Source organism: Esox lucius, chromosome 13 (assembly GCF_011004845.1).
Source record: "Esox lucius isolate fEsoLuc1 chromosome 13, fEsoLuc1.pri, whole genome shotgun sequence".
Taxonomy (NCBI): Eukaryota; Metazoa; Chordata; class Actinopteri; order Esociformes; family Esocidae; genus Esox; species Esox lucius.
Window position 1 is genome coordinate 22,293,159 of NC_047581.1, and position 20,646 is coordinate 22,313,804.

Consider the following 20,646-nt stretch of genomic DNA (forward strand, 5'->3'; position numbering starts at 1 on the left):
TAGCTATTGTATTATTCCCCACAGGATATAGAATTTAAGTCAATGGAAATGTAATTAAACTCAATGACATTCAAAGCTTTTAGAGCTGGAATGAGAAAATGGGAAATACTGACATGACTTGTCAAACTCACACTGAACCAGTTTTGCACAAGTCTGTCATTTTTGGTGATTCCAAATGTCCCTGAATACATATTGTATTGTCTATGGCACAGACAGACTTGAACACTTAATTTCTGCCATTTCAAAGTGAACAACAGCTAATCTATCTTCCCACAACGGTTTACAGTTCTTCAAAAACAATTCAACTAATGTCGTTATGATGGCTAAAATGTATTTCAATTGCCGTCGAAACACATAATACATCCTCATCCGGTCAAAATACATAATACATCCTCATCCGGTCAAAACACATAATACATCCTCATCCAGTCATAACACATAATACATCCTCATTCTGTCATAAACACATAATACATCCTCATTCTGTCATAAACACATAATACATCCTCATTCTGTCATAAACACATAATACATCCTCATTCTGTCATAAACACATAATACATCCTCATTCTGTCATAAACACATAATACATCCTCATTCTGTCATAACACATAATACATCCTGTCATCCAAGCTGAACATCTGGAGGACAATTTCCCTCCATGTACCTGGTGGGGTGCTGTGCTGTGACCGTGGTGAGGGGTGCAGTGCTGCTTCCGGGTCACTTCTTCTCTCCTCTCTCTCCTCCCCTTCGTCGCCCTCCTCCTCTTCCCCGGGCCCTGGTTCTGCTTTAACACCACAGCCCTGCTGGAGAAGAAAAACTCCACTTAGCGGGAATCATGTTTCGGTTTAGTGCCCCAACAACAATCTTCATCGCCGTTTTCAACAACTTGTGTCTAAACAAAGAGAGCCCCACCTCAGGTGAGCAGTATCCCAGGTCGGCCTGTCGGCCCTCCCCCTCATTCCTCTCCCTCTGGGGTGAGGGCAAAACCTTCCTCTGCAGCAGGGGCCACATTTGGTCACACTTGGTGATCTCAACATTAAGTTTCTTCATGGTAATGGAGAGAGGCAACAGCTTCCTGGCAGCGGCTGTCTTCCAGGCCCGTACCGGAGCAGGGGGCTCCTGGGTTCCGCCTGCCTCGGACAGGGCCTCACAGGCTGGGGGACTGGCTTGGCTAGGATCCCCGCATTGGTCCTTCTCTCCCTCTGAGGTCTGGGGCTCAGCCGGGTTGTCAGCATTTGGAACACTACACTGCCTACGAGGTTGTCTTCGGGCAGGCTCCACCCGCTCTGGCGATGTCACCGCTACATCTTTCTTATTGGTTGAGCTGGAAGAGCGTTGGTTGCGGCCAGCGGCCCTGGCAGGGGTCTTCTTGGAGGGTGGAGGGGCATTGGGGTCAGGGTCCACGTAGATGAAGGTGTAGTTGTCGATGCGCTCCTGCTGCGTCATCAGGAAGGCATCCTCTGCGTGGCCAACGCCCACCTCCCACTGAGCACGCTCTCTCTGGGGGAAGGGCTTCATCAGCTGACACAGACACAGATAACACATACATTACACTTCAACAATCTTTGGAAGATGCTTTTATCCAGTCAGTGAATTTACCTAAGTTCAATAGGAAAACAAAACCAGCCTATCTGATAAATGACTCATTGTCACCATGACGTATAGTAGCAGCAATATACAGTTGTTGATCCATTGAGAGGGGTGAGTGTCAGAGGCCCAGTACCCAGGTACAGCATCCTGTGCTCAGCGCTGTTCTGCAGTATGGTGAGGAAAGTACTGTAGCTAGACAACATTAGCCACAACTACTAATAAGGAGTCACTAAGAATTGGAAGGTGGGGGGGCACGATGTTTGATTACCACTGACGTCACAGTGTTTAGCGTTATTAGCATAATAGTTGCTTACACCCCCATGTATAGAAATGAGTTGCAGACATTTCTATTCCTTAAGTGAACCAATGTGAAGCTAATAAACCTACTGGACCTGGAGGACAGCTTTCCTAGCGAACAAGCTATTGGACATGGAGATGGTCAACATCACCAACCTTTTAAGGAGGGAATAGAGAGGGTGATTCAATAAAGAACAGTTGGGTTAATCTGCACTATAGGGGTTTGGAGATGTGATGACAAACCTGAAGCAGGTAAATGGAGGAAAGAAGTTTGCCATCTTTTGTTTGCCATCACTTAGATAGCAGTATTGTCATTACAGAACATTTTTTAAAATCGGTTTGTGGGGATTCTTGCTTCACAAATTGTAAAGGTTAGCAAAGTTCATAAAAACAATGCCAGCAATGTATTTGGTCACAGAGACAGGAGACCACCTTTTAGAAGCATAGGGCCAATACTGGAGTCCCAGTCGAAACGCAGGTCATTAAAAAGACAGTCCAGGATTTGAATACTTCAACGCTGCCCATTACATTCACCTACAAACTAAACTACTACATAAATCTCATGTTAGAAAAACTGTCACAGTGCAAGCTTTGAAACATGGTTCAGATGATTCATTTGCCTTGTGTCCATATTTTAAGCTGGCCAGGCATAGCCATTTCTACCTTGTGCCTCTCGGCAGCGTTGGTGGTCTTGCGTAGCGTCTCGGCCTGCAGCTCATCAAACTGGTGTTCTCCCTGGTACGTGACCACCCTCTTCTCGTGGATCCAGGCCCGCTCCGCCACGCTACCAAAGAACTGAACATGGTACTCTCTGTGACCTGGAGAAACACAGGCAAACAGCAGTTAGAGGCATTGTAACGCATCTCTAAAAGTTTAGGAATACCTGGAAGAGAAGTCGGTTGAAAATTATTTACCTCGGGTGTTGATGCGTGTGTGGACATTCATCTGGGGGTCACAGGAGACCATACAAGGCCACCAGGGGTATGTCCCAACCTTAGCCCACACCAGGTCCCCCACCTCATGGTCCTTACAGCAGCCTGTACCGGTTATCACTGTAGGGAACTGTTTCTGGACCTACAATATATAAGTGACAGAACACAGACACACACACACTTAATGGCAGGATTCATGGCCCAATTCCAACACAATTTCTTACAGATCTAAAAAGAAAAAGATAAGCAAAGGCAACAATACCCAAATACATGACTTTCAGATGTCTGAAACCTGAAAGAGATATGCTCCTAGTACTTAGTACTGACACTGCTGCACTGGATGACCTCAACGGACAGATTAGCACCAAGCTGAAAATATCAACTCATCCCCTAGGATTATGAGGAGTTGAGATGCTCAGCTGAGTAACAGCAAACCAACACTGGCCTTAGTTGTCTTGGGCTCTGCTTTGATGGGGGTCTTCTGGAGCTTCTCCGTCTGTCCCTCAGACAGCTCCTGTGATGGGGTGTGAGACTGGACCTGGGCGTGTGCCTCCGAGACCCTGGCCTGCTCTACATGGTCAACCAGCGGCTGCTCCTCGTCTTGTGGCACGGCAGTCTTTTTCCTCTTCTCCTTCTTCCTCTCGTGTCTGCTGTGGGTATGCGAGGCCTCGCTGGCCTGGGACTCCTGCAGCAGGTCTCCGCACAGCGCTGACTCAAACTGCTCCCTCCCGTCCTGGTACGTCTTTATGATCTTCAGCTTGATCTCCGGAGAGCTGGTCTTCTTCAAAATCCCGCTGGAACCAGCAGTGGTAGTAGAGGGGGTGTGAGGGGGGTGCGAGGTGCTGTCCAGCAGGGATGGCGGAGGGCTGGTGGAGGGCAGGAGCAATGGAGGTGGAGGGGGAAGCACATGGGACATGAGGTGGGGCGGCGGGGGGAGATGGTGCTGGGAAGGCAGGGGCATGTGTGGGTGGTAGTGATGAGGATGGTGGTGGTGATGTAGATGGGGGTGTAGGTGGTGTGAAGGTGGAGACAGAGGGGAGGGGGGTCTCTCCTGAAGAACAGGGGCCCTCAGGACCGTTCCCTCCCCAGGCATGAGACAGTGCTCTCCATAGCTCCGGATGGCCCCGTAGCCGTTGGCTGAGCCATTAGAGAACTGGGGGTACATGGAGAACTTGGCCTGGGGCTCATACAGCCCCAGTCCAGGGGGGTATCCGTTGGAGACCGGGGGCATGTCCTCGGAGGCCGAGGGTGGGTAGGAGAACTCTGCCTCCAAAGCAGCGTCGTAGGAGGGGCCTCCATCCTCGCCCGCATCACTGCCGGTGTCGTAGGCGCCCTCCTGCCGGATGTTGGCTGAGTCAATGAGTTGAGGGGGTTGCTGAATTGTATTTCCCATGATCCCTTGCATGAAAGAGAAGGAGAAATCCATTGTTGTGCTCCTGCATCCTTAACTGTCCGTTTCTCTGACTGGACCTGGAGGAGGACAAAGATACACAGGACAGGGCTTGATATGGGTTTATATGACATTTAGGGAACATTTTAGAAAATAGTGAGTGAATGTTATTATGATTCATTCATGATTATGAAAACAACAATCAGACTGTGGATCTTTTTATTTAAGAATACATAATGAGTCATATCAGTCAGAAAACAACACTGCCTTTTTATCTTATACTAACGGTAACCAAAACCAGTGACTGTTCTGATGAAAGTTTATCTCAATGTTGTACACGCTTGAATATCTAGTCTTTCCCATAATATTACCTAAGACTTCCCCGCACTTCACAGATCATTTTCTAAAATCTTTTTTTTTGTCTTTATTTTTTTAGGCTTGGCATCTCATTAAATTCATGTAATAAAGTAGTAATAACAGTTTTTATTCTTAACTGGCAGAATGTTATTATTCAGATATAAATATACATTAAGACAATCCTACTGAGAGATTATAACACCTCGAAACACAAGACCTAAACCAGCGACTGCTAGAATCTTAAAGATTCTGGTGTCTTACAGAACCTACCCCTCAGAGGACACAGTTCTAGGAAACACTGACTGACTGAGAGATAAGCAGCCATAGGCTGTCACTGGGTGAGCTAAGCTGCCAATGACAGCTCATGCCCGAACTAGGCTGCAATTGACATCTTATGGTGCATAGTATCTCTGTGTAATGTATGTCTAAAATGAGATATTGACAGCAGTGTAGAGCCATCAGCATGTCAAAGAATGTTCAACACTCAAAAAGCAATAACATCCAGAAAACAAACTCTATGCAACTAATAAGGAATGCAGAGTAGTAGGCAATGTTGTTGTTAATTGCTTTTGCAGTTAGCAGCCTAGGTAAGTGTTTTGCCAGTAACCAAAGGTTACTTGCTCCAATTCCATAGCAGACAAGGTGAAATACATTGTTATGCCATTGAGCAAGCACAAAATAGCTATTTCTCCACTAACTCACTCTGGATAAGAGTGTTTGCTAAATGGATGACATGTCAAATGTAACTTATCTGACCTTCTCAGGAATGTATCATAGGCTATATGGGGATTGTCTGTGGACCACATAGCATAGGGCACAACATTTATCATGATTGTGACACAAAATCCCTTTGTTGTGGCCCCTACCAAAAGATGGTAAAATCATACATTGAACTAAATGAATTAGATTGTTCAATATCTAAACCTCCACGATTCAATGCAATGTAAACTGCTTTGGGTTGGAAAGGCTGACAAGGTAGCATACACGCCAAGATGACGATGCTCCCATGCCCTGGATTAGCCCTTTTCATGACTCCAATACCATTACAGTCATGAAATAGACTAGCCCTTGGTGGCAGTAGAGTAGTGTTAATGCATGAATACATTAAATTGAACATTTAGTGTCATAACGTTGTTACATGCACAACATAACCTTGAATCCAAAAATCTTCTCCTTTCAAAACAGGCGACCAATGTGATAGGTTTCAAATAAACCTTGATTTAGATTAAACAGCATTTATTGACATGACCATCTAACACACATGATAACGAAAAGGCCTACGTATCAGTTACATCTGCAGGATGAGAATATGAAGTAATTCAGATCACGCTGCCCAGTTTTATACAGACGAGTTGATACAATAACACCCAGCCATTGTACTAAAGGAAACTACGCGCATTACTGAAATACTGTTACATTGTTTCACTGAGAGACTGAACTACATATTTTTAATTAGCGGCCGTTTTGTATAAGGCTCAGCTGCGATGTTTGGCTAGCTACACGGCTAACTAGCGTAGCTCAGGATTACTGATAAATCAAATATCATGTTAGTTCTCAATATAAAAACTGTTTTAAAAAAATATATATATTATGGTCTTTGATTTTGACACGTCCGCAGTGTTAACACGTTTAATGTTTTTTTACAACGATGCGGACGACCAGAAACACGATGGCAAACGAAGCTATACATTGTTGCCAATATGGCTGCCAAGCCCCTTTAAATCAACTTGTCTGCTGTGATTACACTCATTCGTTTGAAGAAAATTAGAATATAACCTAAATTTACACTGCGAATCATTTTTTGCCGTAATGTTGCGATGACACCAAGCTGTTAATCAAGGCGAAAGAGAGAACGGAGAACGAAAGATGCCGAGTCGCGAGATGTAGTAATAAAATGTCAATACCTTCAGCGTGTCCCATTCTAAACACATACACCAGATATCCGCGCTTCCCTGAGCAATTTACAAAGAGAGAGAAAATAAAAAATCTTGGGAAAATATTAGTGGAGGCCTCTCCGTTCCTAACGCAATTCATTAGTAGGGGCAATTTACGGTCACTGCTCGGTCCCCATGGCTTGTCTATATGCTGTAGAACCTAAAGGGGCCTAATCTTTTTTGCGGAATCTAGGTGGGAATTATGTATAAATTTCGCCCCCTTATGTATTTTATTTTCAGTTGGCTTCCTCTTCCTCTAGCTCTAGCTGTAACAAAAGCACCCTGCTTTAGGCCTTGTCTGTCTCGCTCAGCGCCAAATCACAAGCTGCCGATTGGTGAGGGTCATAAAACCAGGCCCTCGTTGGGATATGTAGTTCCGTACATCGGAGAACATTTTACAATATAAATACATGTAGTCTAACCATATAATGAAAACAAAAATGAAAGTAAATGCTGTGAAATATAGTAAAAATATAGTATATTAAACAAGCTTTGTTAAGGTCTTTCAAAACAAAATAGAAAAACGTTTGTCTAAATCATAAAATGTAAAATCATTAGGCCTAGAATAAATGGTGATGTCTATGATTGGTACTTGTTATGGCATTAAAGTTTATTTGGGCATAAAAGTGAGTTTTTCCGTAGAGTATTCCGTAGAATGACACAACCGAAGATTTAACAAGAAAAAAATGGAAACGTAAGAGAATATTGCATAATTGACTAAGCTATTAGCTTACCAAGAAATTGACAAAATACAGGCAGCCTAATTAGGACTTTTTAGACCAAAACATGTTTTTTTTAAATCTGATATGATTGGTAAAAAGACTCGTTGGTTAGTGGGAAAATATCTTAATTGGACTGCCTGTTTAATCATTTGTGGCCTTAACCTGACAGCAATTTGTACTTGAGGAAAGTCGCCCTGGTAGATTTCACATACCGAAGCCCAGACTAAGTTTTCTTGACCATGTATAAAATAGGCTACAAATTGTTTACTCTAATGTGTGTTTTAATTGATTGAGCGCTTAGTACAGAAACTCTGGAAATGGCACGTTTTATGGGAATAAAAAAGTTGAACATCACTGTGATATGACACAATGATGGTTTATGATGCATTATATTTTACTGTGCCATTTCATTTGTATGAGAAGTTGCTTGTCAATTAAATACCAATTTAGCTAACTTAATGGGCGTAGAAGATCTGACAAAATGCATGTGGTTCGTTCCCTTCTGTTGACTGGTTCCCACTGGAGAAAACAAAGTAATCGATTGGTTACCAGTTCTGTCAATCAGGCCCAGACTCACCAGATCTTGTACGTCAACAACAATCAAGCCTGTGTGTGAATAGCAATAACCTTTTTTGTGAGTGCAGCAGCTGAGCAGTAATAGATATGCAGCTAACTTGTGGTTTGCTGTAAATTAGATAGGCGGAGTTCAAAACGACGTTTAACTAAGCAATGATAGTATAAACCCGTCGTAAATGGGTTTATTATCACGTCATCAGTCGGCAATTTTCTTCAGTCAGCCTACAACTGCGAATGGATTATACAGATTTGCTTTTTTAGCTCAGCCTTGCGACGCCCTGTCCGCAGCCATAGACAATCAGGACATTTTGACTTTCGAGGTATCTTGAAAACATCCGATCTCCCCTTTCAGCTGTTTGCATGGTTGATAAGTTGCTAGACTAGCCTATCAAGTCATAAGATATCTAAGAAATTCCGCTATTGAACTGTCAAGAGCTGTGAACGCTTGTTATTTTGCTAGCTATGCTAACTAAAAAAAAATATATAGCTAGAATGCTAACAACGCTAGCAAAGATTGTCTGTAGTGAATTTTGTTATTCGCAATTCCCTCTATCGTGTTCAATAGCTTTAGTACTAGCACAGGATGTTGACACCGGTAACACGTCAAGATTGATTAGCTAGCTACGCAGGTGGACCCTTATTTCAAACATATTTCAAGGGGAGTAAGTTGATAAGATAAACAGACAGAACTCTGTACTGTACCTTTAAGTACTGAAGTAAAGTTACTGACCTGTATGCAGCCAGCCAATAGGCTAATGTTACATAAAGTTAGGTAAGGTAGCTATATATTTTTATTTTTTGGTGACTCCAAATATTTATATCCTAGTACTGTAGATTGGTCATGACTTGTTCTGTTTACGTTCCATGTGAATAATGGGTCTACAAATGAAGTCCCTTTGTACTTCTGGGTCATTCTTGATCTGTCAACACATATGTATGCAAATCATAGTAAAGCTATTGCAAAGTAGTGTGGTTGGTAATTAAATAGATGGAGTCTAGCCACCCATCATTAGCAGAAAGTAAACACGTGGTGATGTAGTTTTAACTGATTGTTCTTTATCCTTACAGGAGACCTCGATCGGCCAGTGCAATGGCAGTGTTCAGTCCACAAGTGCTTCTGGCAGTAACAAGATCAAGGTGGGCGACAAGGCCACATTCTCTATCAGAAACCAATAACCAACCTAAATCATTTAGGCAGGCACTAAAAACAAGGCCGGCAGTAGCCCCAGTGATTCCTGGTAGCCAAATCAGTCTGTTAGCTTTCCAAGAAGAATTGAAAGTCTGTGTAAGCTAATCAGGTATGAATAGTTTCACCAAGCCTTCCATCACGTATTGAATGACTGTACTTACAAGACAGAATTGATCTGTAACACACCTGTGTTTCTGACCTGCTTGTCTAGCTAATTTGCCTTACATCTGGAGAGCATGCTGCTGCAGGCAAAAAATAGAATGGAACGTATGCGCCAATTATTGACCTATATTTTTAATAATACAACTGGATGTAATGTTTTCTAAGGCACTTGTCAGTGAAGCCACTGAGCTCTATTTCTTCACAACCATACTTATTTCTATGTGTTGCCATTTTTTGCGGTAGACAGCATAGCTAAACAGTAGACGGTAACGGAAGACATCATGGCACATAACTACAGAGCTGTTGCTAGCCATCAATTACTTCAATAAAATGTCTAATTATTGGGCTAACATCACTAGGCAGTCACTGAAATACATTTGTCTATTCTGTCTTAAGGGGGTCTTACCTACTGTCTAAGAGGCACAGCTGCTGCTCCCTCCCCTCTGCCTACGTCCACTACCAACTGGACCCTCCAAGCCGCCTGTCACCCCTACACTCCCTCAAGCACTCCAGAATGGGCTACCCTCACTCTGTCCGGCTCCACGGCTCCAGAACCCACAGCAATTCCCTGCTGTCCAGGTCTCTGCACAGCTCCTGTGTCTGGCTTCAGGACACCAAGACTCCCAATACTCCAGCCCAGGTTGACCCCCCAGCAACTCCCAAGAATGCCCTCTCAGATCCTGCCCCCCTGCCTCCAGTCCCTGCTCCCTCTTCTACAACCACTGTAGCAGCCGCTGACCCCCCGGGTCAGTTGGTAAAGAAGTCTATTGGCCAGAGGATAGTGGAGGAGCTGAAACACTACTACAATGGCTTCAGACTTCTTGGGATCGATATCAAGATTGCAGGGAGGATGGTGTGGCGACTGCTACATGGACAACTTCTCTCACGCAGAGAGAGGAGACGGGTAAGGCTGGAGGAATACAATGAACCAAAACAATCATTTTGGACGTTAGCCACCCATGTCCGATACAGTCCCACCCGGGCTGTAAGCTGACCATTTGAAGAAGCCTGTGTGGGGCAGTCAAAGAGCTGGAGGTGCACGTGGAGAGAGATTAGGTCTGATAAAGCTAGTATCCTTCTTTGTATATTTCATTTCTAAGTGCCACTGTAAAGGTTTTACAACCCCGTTTCCAAAAAAGTTGAGACGCTGTGTAAAATGCAAATAAAAACAGAATGCAATGCATTTATCCCTATATTTAATTGAAAGTCACACAAAGACAAGTTAAATGTTTAAATTGAGGAATGTTATGGTTTTTGAAAATAATACATGCCTATTTTGAATTTGAGGCCCATGGCATGTTTAAAAAGAATTGTTGGAACAGGAGCATTTTTACCGCTGTGTTGCATCACCTCTTCTTTTAACAATTCTCTGTAAGCTTTTGGGAACTGAGGAGACTGATTGCTGTAGTTTTGAAAGTGAATTGTATTCCCATTCTTGCTTGATATAAGATTTCAGCTGCTCAACAGGTCAGGGTCTCCTTTGTTGTACTTTTCGTTTCATAATGTGCCAAATGTTTTGAATTGGTACTAGGTCTGATCTGCAGGCAGGCCAGTTTAAACCTGTATATACTGTTCAGCATTAAAAGTGCCTTCACAAATGTGCAGGGGACCCATGCCATGTGCAGTAATGCTGTTTTTTTAACTGTGTGCTGCTAAGCCGGGTGGCCTCTCCTCTTTAGTCTGGAGGATGCAGTGTCCATGATTCCCAAAACGAATTTCACATTTTGATTTGACAGAACACTGGACTGTTTTACACTTCACCTCAGTCCATCTTAAATGAGCTCAGGCCCAGAGAAGGCAGCGGCAGTTTTTGATCTTGTTTATGGTTTTTTCTTCGCATGGTTGAGTTTTAACTTGCTTTTGTAGACGCAGAGACGTACTGTGTTCACAGACAATGGTTTTCGGAAGCCCATGCAGTGATTAGTACTACAGAATAAATTCTGTTTTAATGCTGTGCCGCCTGAGGGCCCGAAGATCATGGCCATCCAATATTGGGTTTCAGCTCTGTCCCTCGTATACAGAGAGAACTCTGGATTCTCTGAATCTTTTAATGATATTATGTGCCATAGATGATGAGATCCCTATACTCTTTGCAATTTTACACTGAGAAACGTTATTCTTAAATTGTTGCACTTTTTACCCGCAGTCTTTCAAAGAGTGGTTTTTGAAATGTTTTGCTGGCATCAAATTCAAAGTGGGCATATATTTTTCAAGAAACAAAGTTTCTCAGTTTTAACATTTGATATGCTGTCTTTGTACTATTTTCTATTGAATATAGAGTATAAATTATTTGCACATCATTGCATTCTGTTTTTCTTTACATTTTACACAGTGTCCTAACTTTTTGGGAAACAAGGTTGTGTAATGGGGCCCTTTAGTCCAGTCCCACTGGCCTTCTGACCGACTAGTGTTTAGACTCTGTGAGGATCAGCCTAATGCACCTACATGTAACTGCTGATGGAAGGTGCTGAGTTGTGGATGTGGTTATGGTTTGTATTGACTCTAAATGGTCTCCGGCGTTTTGCCTTCAGGTACCCTTATCATGGTTGTGAGTGTCCATGCTGGAAGTGTAGGCTGAGCTATTTCTGTGTTGAACCTGATCCTTACAGAGTCTGGCTGGATCATAGTTATATGGTAGACGGCGGGGTGAGGAAACCTTGGTTCTGTACCACGTGACACCCTATTTAGTGCACCCTATCGACCTCTGTTTGGGAATAGTGCAATGCATAAGTACTATGGTGGCAGTTGGGATGCAGTTGTTAATGTCATACATGGTGACAAGGCTACATCCTGGGAAATCCAGGTCAGGGGTCCTGTTTCAGACATTGACTGTATGTCTGACAATCCGCTGTCTCTCTCCAGCTGATGAGGACGTGCGCTGACCTGTTCCGCCTGGTGCCCTTCGTGGTGTTCATCATCGTCCCCTTCATGGAGTTCCTGCTTCCTGTCTTCCTGAAGCTCTTCCCTGAGATGCTTCCCTCCACCTTTGAGACTGAGACCAAAAAGGCACGTTCTCTACACTTACAGTGTTCCCATCCCTGACTTGTTGACTTGGCTCTGTGGGTTACATGTGTTGCCTTCTGTGCTTAATCTGCTCTCATCTAGTCATGAAATGCTAGTGTAAAACCTTTCTAATGTCCTCTTTGTCCAAATCAATCAATTCATAGATTGGACAAAAAATTTATACAAAAAAACTCTAGCCCATTCCTATTTTACATTTTAGGAAGAACTAAAGATTTTTGGGACCAGACTCTGGTGGCCTCATTTATCAATATTGCATAGAAATCTGTACCTATGAGCAGAATGTACAGTAACGTGGTTGTATGCATAGAAAAGGTGGGATTTCTTCAGGCAATCGTATGCACACCGGTAGGATTGTTTAAAGTGCCCATAATTAACCATATGAGGTCAAAATGATCCCTATAATGCCAAATAGCAATATACCACAACACAACCAGCAAGTGAACAAGACCCCTAGATACTTAAACTCCTCCACTTGAGGCAGGCACTCTCCACCAACCTGAAGTGGGCAAGCCACCCTTTTCCGACTGAGGACCATGGCCTCGGATTTGGAGGTACTGATTTTCATCCCCACCGCTTCACACTCGGCTGCAAACCGTCCCAGTGCATGCTGAAGGTCCTGGTTAGAAGGGGCCAACACGACAACATCATCTGCAAAGAGAAGAGACAAAATTGTGTGGTCCCCAAACCTGACATCCTCCGGCCTCTGGCTGCGCCTAGAAATTCTGTCCATAAAAATTACGAACAGAACCGGTGACAAAGGGCAGCCCTGCCGGAGTCCAACATGCACTGGGAACAAGTCTGACTTACTGCCGGCAATGCAGACCAAGCTCCTGCTTCGGTTGTACAGGGACCTGACAGCCCTTAGCAAAGGACCCAGGACCCCATATTCCCGAAGCACCCTCCACAAGATGCCGCGAGGGACACAGTCAGATGCCTTCTCCAAATCCACAAAACACATGTGGATTGGTTGGGCAAACTCCCATGAACCCTCCAACACCCCGTAGAGGGTATAGAGCTGGTCCAGTGTTCCACGGCCCGGACGAAAACCACACTGTTCCTCCTGAATCCGAGGTTCTACTATCGGCCGTATTCTCCTCTCCAGAACCCTGGCATAGACTTTCCCGGGGAGGCTGAGAAGTGTGATCCCCCTATAGTTGGAACACACCCTCCGGTCCCCCTTCTTAAAAAGAGGGACCACCACCCCGGTCTGCCATCCCAGAGGCACTGTCCCCGACCGCCACACGATGTTGCACAGGCGTGTCAACCAAGACAGCCCCACAACATCCAGAGACTTGAGGTACTCAGGGCGGATCTCATCCACCCCCGGTGCCTTGCCACCGAGGAGTTTCTTGACCACCTCTGTGACTTCAGCCCGGGTGATGGACAAGTCCACCTCTGAGCCCTCATGCTCTGCTTCCTCAATGGAAGACTTGACAGCAGGATTGAGGAGATCCTCGAAGTACTCCTTCCACCGCCCGACGACATCCCCAGTTGAGGTCAACAGCTGCCCACCTCTACTGTAAACAGCGTTGGTAGGGCACTGTTTCCCTCTCCTGAGGCGCCGGATGGTTTGCCAGAATCTCTTCGAGGCTCTTGTTCACGAGTGAGGGAAGGATGGAACGGGAGATTGACAGACGGATCGGTGCAGCTTCTGCAGTAATGCGGTCAATGTATCGGTCTGTCGTGGTGAAGAAAGAGCTGAGCCGCAAGGCGAAGCTCTCGATTTACCAGTCAATCTACGTTCCTACTCTCACCTATGGTCATGAGCTTTGGGTCCTGACCGAAAGGACAAGATCCCGGATACAGGCGGCTGAAATGAGCTTTCTCCGCAGGGTGGCAGGGCGATCCCTTAGAGAGAGGTTGAGAAGCTCGGTCACCCGGGAGGAGCTCAGAGTAGAGCTGCTGCTCCTCCACATCGAGAGGGGTCAGCTGAGGTGGCTTGGGCATCTGTTTCGGATGCCTCCGGAACGCCTTCCTGGGAAGGTGTTCCGGTCCCGTCCCACCGGGAGGAGACCCCGGGGAAGACCTAGGACACGCTGGAGGGACTATGTCTCCCAGCTGGCCTGGGAACGCCTCGGTGTCCCCCCGGAAGAGCTAGAGGAAGTGTCTGGGGAGAGGGAAGTCTGGGCATCCCTGCTTAGACTGCTGCCCCTGCGACCTGGCCCCGGATAAGCGGAAGAAGATGGATGGATGGATGGACAACCAGCAAGTCAAAGAAAATTATTTTTATAGATTGAAATAGATATATAGGTGCTATAGTGTCACATGTGGAGTGCATAACATTTATGTCTTGCCCTTTTTTTGCTCGCTACACCAGTAAAAATAAAACTTTGCGGAAGAGGGGACATTTCGGACAAGCCTTTTAACGTTGGCAAAATATGCGTTTTTTTTCCATTGAGTGTATTTAACAATCAGAAATTGCCATCCTCAATAACTCCCAGGTAGCTTAAGTAAAAATGTCATTATTATAGTTCTGCATCACATTAACATCTTTTAAGTATCACGTAACACCTGCAAATGAACAGTGGAGGGTTCTTCTGTTCACGTATATTTGTCTTGGGATTGAGATCTACATCGATCTAGTTGCCGTCTATTCCTCTGATCATTTTCAGGAACCCCTAAATGTCAAATGAACTAAAACGCCTCTTGACTCCAGCCTGTTGAGCGAATAAGTGTTGATTTATTGTCTGTCTCATTCTGGGTGAGATGCCAGACTAATTTGCCCATTGGCAAAAACCTGATCTTGGTTGGCACTTGAAAGGACACCATAATGTTTGTTTGCCTCTAAAATGTGTTTTCTCTACACCAATACCCGCTGTGTCTCATTTCATTTTCCCATTATCTCAGTCTGTTATAATTTTTCATCACTATGTCATGAACACTGCATTAGTTCACAATGGAAAAACTATAACACTGAAACATTGAATTACATTTCTCACAATTTAATTCACACTTTACCAGAATTCACACAAAACAAATTCCACATGAACCTTTCTATATATGACAAGCAGTTCCCTTCTTTTATTGCTTTGCACTGTGTATGCATGGTCATGGCTTTGCATACATTTATGTTGATAAATCCCACACTTTGCATAGAAATTATAGCACACATGGTTTATGCATTGATTTGTGCTTATGCATACTTGAGAGATGTCAGTAAAAAATGTCCCTCTGTCTTCAAGCAGTGGTAATGATCTCCATTAACCAACAGGAGAACATTGAATTTAGATTTTTTTTAGACATTACCTAGAAATTTTACCTATCCTCCTTTTTGAACCTCCTTTTTAGAATCAAAACTATTTAAAAATCCAGTTGCAATCCAAAACCAGTCTTGGCATAAGGACCAAAATAAACATTCTTTTTTTTTTTATAGGAGGAGAAGCAGAAGAAGGGTTTAGCGGCTAAGCTGGAGCTGGCTAAGTTTCTTCAGGAGACCATAGCAGAAATGGCCAGGAGGAACAAGACCAAGGCTCTTGCTGAGGATGAGACCCAGCGCTTTTCCACCTACGTACAAAAGGTCATTTCACCAACGGGCTGTTTTCCTGGATCTGAACATGATTTGTGATCTAATGTCTTCCTTTCATTGTTTGTGTAGCTCTGCTCAAAGCTCATACAGACCTGATAAAGCTTAAGATGTCCTAAGCATGTCTTCATGACAAGAGTCTCTAAACTGCTCCATCTAACTTGTCTGTTTGTTCTCCTTGTGTCCTGTCTTCTCTAGGTGTTTTAACTAACTAACTAACCTGTCTGTCATGTCTCCTCCAGGTGCGTCACACAGGAGAGCAGCCCACCACTAAGGACATTGTCAAGTTCTCCAAGCTGTTCGAAGACGAATTAACACTGGAGCATCTAGAGCGCCCCCAGCTGGTGGCCCTGTGTAAACTGCTGGAGCTTCAGCCCATTGGAACCAATAACCTGCTGCGCTTCCAGCTCATGATGCAGCTGAGAAACATCAAAGCAGATGACGAGGTGATAGCCACTGAGGGTGTACCTGCTATGAGTGTGTCCGAGCTGCAGGCGGCGTGTCGCAGCAGAGGGATGAGGTCACTGGGTCTGACCACTGACCAGCTACGCCAGCAGATGCAACAGGTCCGACACTCAACCTATCAGTCCGTCCATTGTCTGTCTCATAACGGATGTGTCCCAAATGTCACATGATAAAAGGTCGGCATCTTCCGCTACCCCTGACCTATAACCTCTGTGTTCCAGTGGTTGGACCTACACTTGAAGGAGAACGTTCCTCCCTCTCTGCTGCTGCTGTCCAGAGCTATGTACCTGACGGACCTCAAACCTGTCATACCCGTCATACCCCCTGTACCTAAACTAGAGGTAACACCCCATACCCCCTGTACCTAAACTAGAGGTAACACCCCATACCCCCTGTACCTAAACTAGAGGTAACACCCCATACCCCCTGTACCTAAACTAGAGGTAACACCCCATACCCCCTGTACCTAAACTAGAGGTAACACCCCATACCCCCTGTACCTAAACTAGAGGTAACACCCCATACCCCCTGTACCTAAACTAGAGGTAACACCTCATACCCCCTGTACCTAAACTAGAGGTAACACCTCATACCCCCTGTACCTAAACTAGAGGTAACACCCCATACCCCCTGTACCTAAACTAGAGGTAACACCCCATACCCCCTGTACCTAAACTAGAGGTAACACCCCATACCCCCTGTACCTAAACTAGAGGTAACACCCCATACCCCCTGTACCTAAACTAGAGGTAACACCCCATACCCCCTGTACCTAAACTAGAGGTAACACCCCATACCCCCTGTACCTAAACTAGAGGTAACACCCCATACCCCCTGTACGTAAACTAGAGGTAACACCCCATACCCCCTGTACCTAAACTAGAGGTAACACCTCATACCCCCTGTACCTAAACTAGAGGTAACAACTCATACCCCCTGTACCTAAACTAGAGGTAACAACTCATACCCCCTGTACCTAAACTAGAGGTAACACCTCATTCCCCCTGTAGACCAAATGAGACAACTCCAACCAGATCAGTTTGGGGTAAGACAACCCTAACCCTTAACCTTGACTCCAGTGATTTCCTGAGAATCACAGATTTCCCTTGACCTTCAGACCGTGGTGACCTCGTTAACTCATGGTTGTATTGATGTAGGTCAGCCATCTGAAGAAACTCTGATACCGCAACAGTCTCCAGACACTGGAAGTCTGTCCTGAATAATAACTGTTAATAAATAATAATTGGCATTGGTGTTTAGGTAGTTCATGAGATGTCTAAATATGTAGTGTGTGTACCTAATGTAACATGGAGTTGTGTGGTGTGTTGCAGAAAGCCACTCCTCCAACTGAGATCCCTCAAGGAACCGACATACTAGTGGACCCAGCTGTGGTGATTACAGACAGGCCGGTTAGTACACACAGGCTGTTATGGTCAGAGACGGGCCAGTCCGATATATTCTTCAGGACAACCCGTGGCGCTGGTACATAGTCTGTGTGTTTGTTCCCCTAGGCGGAAGAGGTTAAAGACCAGGCTGGCGTCGTCTCAGACAAGCCTCCCACTGCTGCCCAGGTTATCCAGGTCAGTCACTTTTGACTCTCAGCCATGTTACCCACAGGGAGCAACAGCCATAGTGACTTGATGGCAATGCTAGAACAGACACAGTAGCCAAATGGATGCTGGGAGCCAAGTCCTTTTCATAATAAATTAACAATGATCATTTACAATGGTTTATGATCCCTTATGGAAAGACTACATGCATAAATGGTACCCTGGACCTGTCATGGAACAAGAAACATTAGTTATTGTACCTTGGACACATCCCAAATTTGCAGCTGTTAGCATCCTAGAGGGTAGGTTTGTGTTATGGTTCTGATCTTATATTCTAACATGTGGATTGAGAACGTAATTAGAAATCTGACCAATTATGTCTCTGTCCCATGACAAAATGTTTAGGATTGAGGACATTTGCTTAAAAACTGCAAAACTATCAGCTGCCCATTGGAGAGCACTTTAAATGATCCTTCCCAGGACCCAATACCTGGTTGTTCACCCATTCACTGCCAAAGTCATAGTAAAACTCCTCGTCTGGTGTTTTGTTTTCTCACTCATATTTGAATCTAATTATGAGAGGATCATAGATTACATTAGATGACCTCTGTACTAAAGTGTGAAGCAAATGAACACAATGCACCATGACGTATGTGATTCACGCAAATTAACTATTTTAAAAACAATTCCATTATTGTTAATTTCCATGTTTAAAATTGACCATCATTCAATGAGGCTGTGTGACTTTTTGTTTAATCTTTTATATGTGGATTAACCAAGGTTCTCTCCACCAGGCTAAAGCAGCAGAGGCATCCCAGAAGAGCAAGATGAGTGCCAACGGGGTGTGAGGTGTAGGGGCCACTGAGCAGGACTGAAAGGGATGGGGCTTCAGGGTGTGAAAGGTTCAGCTTATCGACAAAAGGAATCAGTCCACCCCTTTGGTCCTTCTACCAACTTAAGAGTGGCCGAAGTCAGTCATCCTCCTTGTCCATCCAACAGAGCTGGACATTGTCATTCAGAAAGAGGTCCTAAGCTCATCATAAGACCATCAAATGTGATGATATGTTCATCAGACCTCTCTCCTCCAGACACAGCTGGAATGAGGCTGTTGGCAGGTGTTTTTAAAAGAGGATTCGTTACCTGTCTGGTACCTGTGTGGTTCTTGGCAGTTCATGCACTCCATCCATTTTGAGTTTTGCACTCAAAGGCTAACATATGGCAGGGTTGGCAATCTGCTTCCCACAGGCTTATATTTTTTGGACCTCCACATTTTTTTTAATTTACAGGAGAATTCTAAAATCGCTAGTAATTCAGCACCATTTTTGTTTTAATTTAGGAGATGTGTTCCTAAATATTACCAGAAATAGAATAAGGGACATTGTATCAGTGCAGTCAGGTTTGTATTAATTTATTTTTTGGGTTCAGTTGTGTACTCATTTGCAGTGTACAAATTTGCAGTGTACAAAAGATTTTGGGGAATGTTGCCCCCCCCCCCCCCCATTATCTGCTATGACAAAAAATGCTGTGTGAGTTAATCTGGTTGCCTATCCCTGATGTCAGTTACTGTAACATAAACACAGAAACATCCCTTGACTGGGATCACCTTTCACCGTTACTCTATGATGTAACAAATGAGTATGACCTTGAAGAGTATAGACAGTCTCTCAAGGCATTTAGCCCAGTAATGTGGTTGGTGGGTCTGGTGAAACTTTAGTCTGATTCACCTTAGGTGGTATTTAGAGCTGTTGTGGTCTCACTATCATCAGGCACAGAAGCTGATTCAACTTTACTAGACACACCACAAAGACGCCAAGCACTGGATCCCACAGTGTTACAGGTTACCTGCTGGGTGTTGACTAATGGAGGCAACTGAACAACTATTCACTGTCAAGAGTTAGAGACAAATGGCTTCCAGATCTGGGTCAGACTAAAGTAGTCCACCACCGGTTCACCTGTATATTTGTAAATACCTTGTACATTGTTGTCAGTGTCTGGCAGATAACAGACATCTGACTGTACAGTTCATGGCCAATCCCTCAAGCTCTCCACTAGTTGTATGAGTTTTTGCCCACCTTTTTATGAAGTATATTTTTGTGTGAAGACCTAGCTAAGACTTATCAACTCTACATTATCTTGCTGTTATGCCCTAAAGTTACTTTTCTCATCACTCTCGTTACCAGAAAGTAATTGTTTACCTCTAAATGTTCTTTGCTGATAGGGATATAAACAGTTGTGTATAGAAAAAGGCAGATTGTCCAACTACTTGTCATGGTCGTTAGTGTCATTGCATTTAGTTACACCAGAAAATGTAATGTGGTGTTCATGCAAATTTGTTGGAGTGTGATTTCGGACAGTGTTCAAAATAATTTTTAAATGTGATTTGTAAAGAGCTTGAGAGATGGGCCCTATTTGATCATGAAATTACTAGTACTTACCCTGCTTACATATGATGTTAACTTGTTTCCAATAAGGTTCTTGGAAGATTTACCACATAAATGTCTACTGTACATGCTTTTCTGGGTCTGTCTGCTTGTGTCTGTGTGTGTGTCTGTCTTTGTGTGCTGGTTGCCTTAGCATTCAGGAAAACAATATTTGTGATAAGATCCCCTCCAACCAAATTACATGACTTCTTGTACATTAGTCACTGGGCAAACCTTAATGCATCTTTCTTTCCTCAAAGCCACTGATCTTTAGGTACACGAATGACAAAAGGCACAATGTCCAGCCTTCTGCTTTTACCACTTCAGTCCACAAGGGATGGGGATGGAGGCCTATGGGAACATTTCTCCATCCTAAAAAGTTGGGAATGCCAATAAAAACAGAATGCAATGATTCCCTAGTTTTTAACCACCTATTTCTTGTTTATTTTACCTTTTATTTGTAAGTATTCAAGTGATTTTACTCTGTATGCTCACCCTGTGAAGTGCTTTGA

At 44.1% G+C, this 20,646-nt stretch overlaps 2 protein-coding genes across 7 annotated transcripts in view; one reads left to right on the plus strand and one right to left on the minus strand.

The window, feature by feature from the left end:
- Window positions 1–6,819, minus strand: part of nsd3 (nuclear receptor binding SET domain protein 3) — a 22,207-nt gene extending 15,388 nt beyond the window's left edge. For 3 of the 4 annotated variants that reach the window (XM_034296256.1, XM_034296255.1, XM_010876551.4), the window contains exons 1-6: window positions 6,474–6,819; window positions 3,268–4,292; window positions 2,805–2,964; window positions 2,554–2,708; window positions 916–1,524; window positions 668–806 (exon numbers count right to left, since the gene is read on the minus strand). In XM_034296256.1, the coding sequence (XP_034152147.1) occupies window positions 668–806; window positions 916–1,524; window positions 2,554–2,708; window positions 2,805–2,964; window positions 3,268–4,248 (2,044 nt within the window). In that variant the 5' untranslated portion in view covers window positions 4,249–4,292; window positions 6,474–6,819. The remainder of the gene's footprint in view (window positions 1–667; window positions 807–915; window positions 1,525–2,553; window positions 2,709–2,804; window positions 2,965–3,267; window positions 4,293–6,473) is intronic. The other variant, XM_020052476.3, reaches the window with a different exon arrangement.
- Window positions 3,455–20,228, plus strand: LOC105014314 (LETM1 domain-containing protein LETM2, mitochondrial). Of its 3 annotated transcripts, none has more exons than XM_010876525.3 (10): window positions 3,455–3,558; window positions 8,870–8,938; window positions 9,549–10,056; window positions 12,015–12,158; window positions 15,550–15,693; window positions 15,942–16,265; window positions 16,386–16,505; window positions 17,496–17,573; window positions 17,676–17,744; window positions 18,509–20,227. In XM_010876525.3, the coding sequence occupies exons 2-10, from the start codon at window positions 8,892–8,894 to the stop codon at window positions 18,560–18,562; spliced, it is 1,488 nt and encodes a 495-aa protein (XP_010874827.2). In that variant the 5' UTR covers window positions 3,455–3,558; window positions 8,870–8,891; the 3' UTR covers window positions 18,563–20,227. The 3 variants fall into 3 exon arrangements, with proteins under 3 accessions (XP_010874827.2, XP_010874826.2, XP_010874824.2); XM_010876524.5 differs by lacking the exon at window positions 3,455–3,558 and adding an exon at window positions 7,833–8,121 and having other exon boundaries at window positions 18,509–20,228; XM_010876522.4 differs by lacking the exon at window positions 3,455–3,558 and adding an exon at window positions 8,554–8,573 and having other exon boundaries at window positions 18,509–20,228.
- The last annotated feature ends 418 nt before the right edge of the window (window positions 20,229–20,646 follow it).

Coding starts and splice junctions, on each gene's coding strand:
- LOC105014314 (XM_010876522.4), top strand. Junction 12,159..15,549: donor TTGAGACTGAGACCAAAAAG/GCACGTTCTCTA, acceptor TTTTTTTTATAG/GAGGAGAAGCAGAAGAAGGG. Junction 17,574..17,675: donor TGGTGATTACAGACAGGCCG/GTTAGTACACAC, acceptor TTGTTCCCCTAG/GCGGAAGAGGTTAAAGACCA.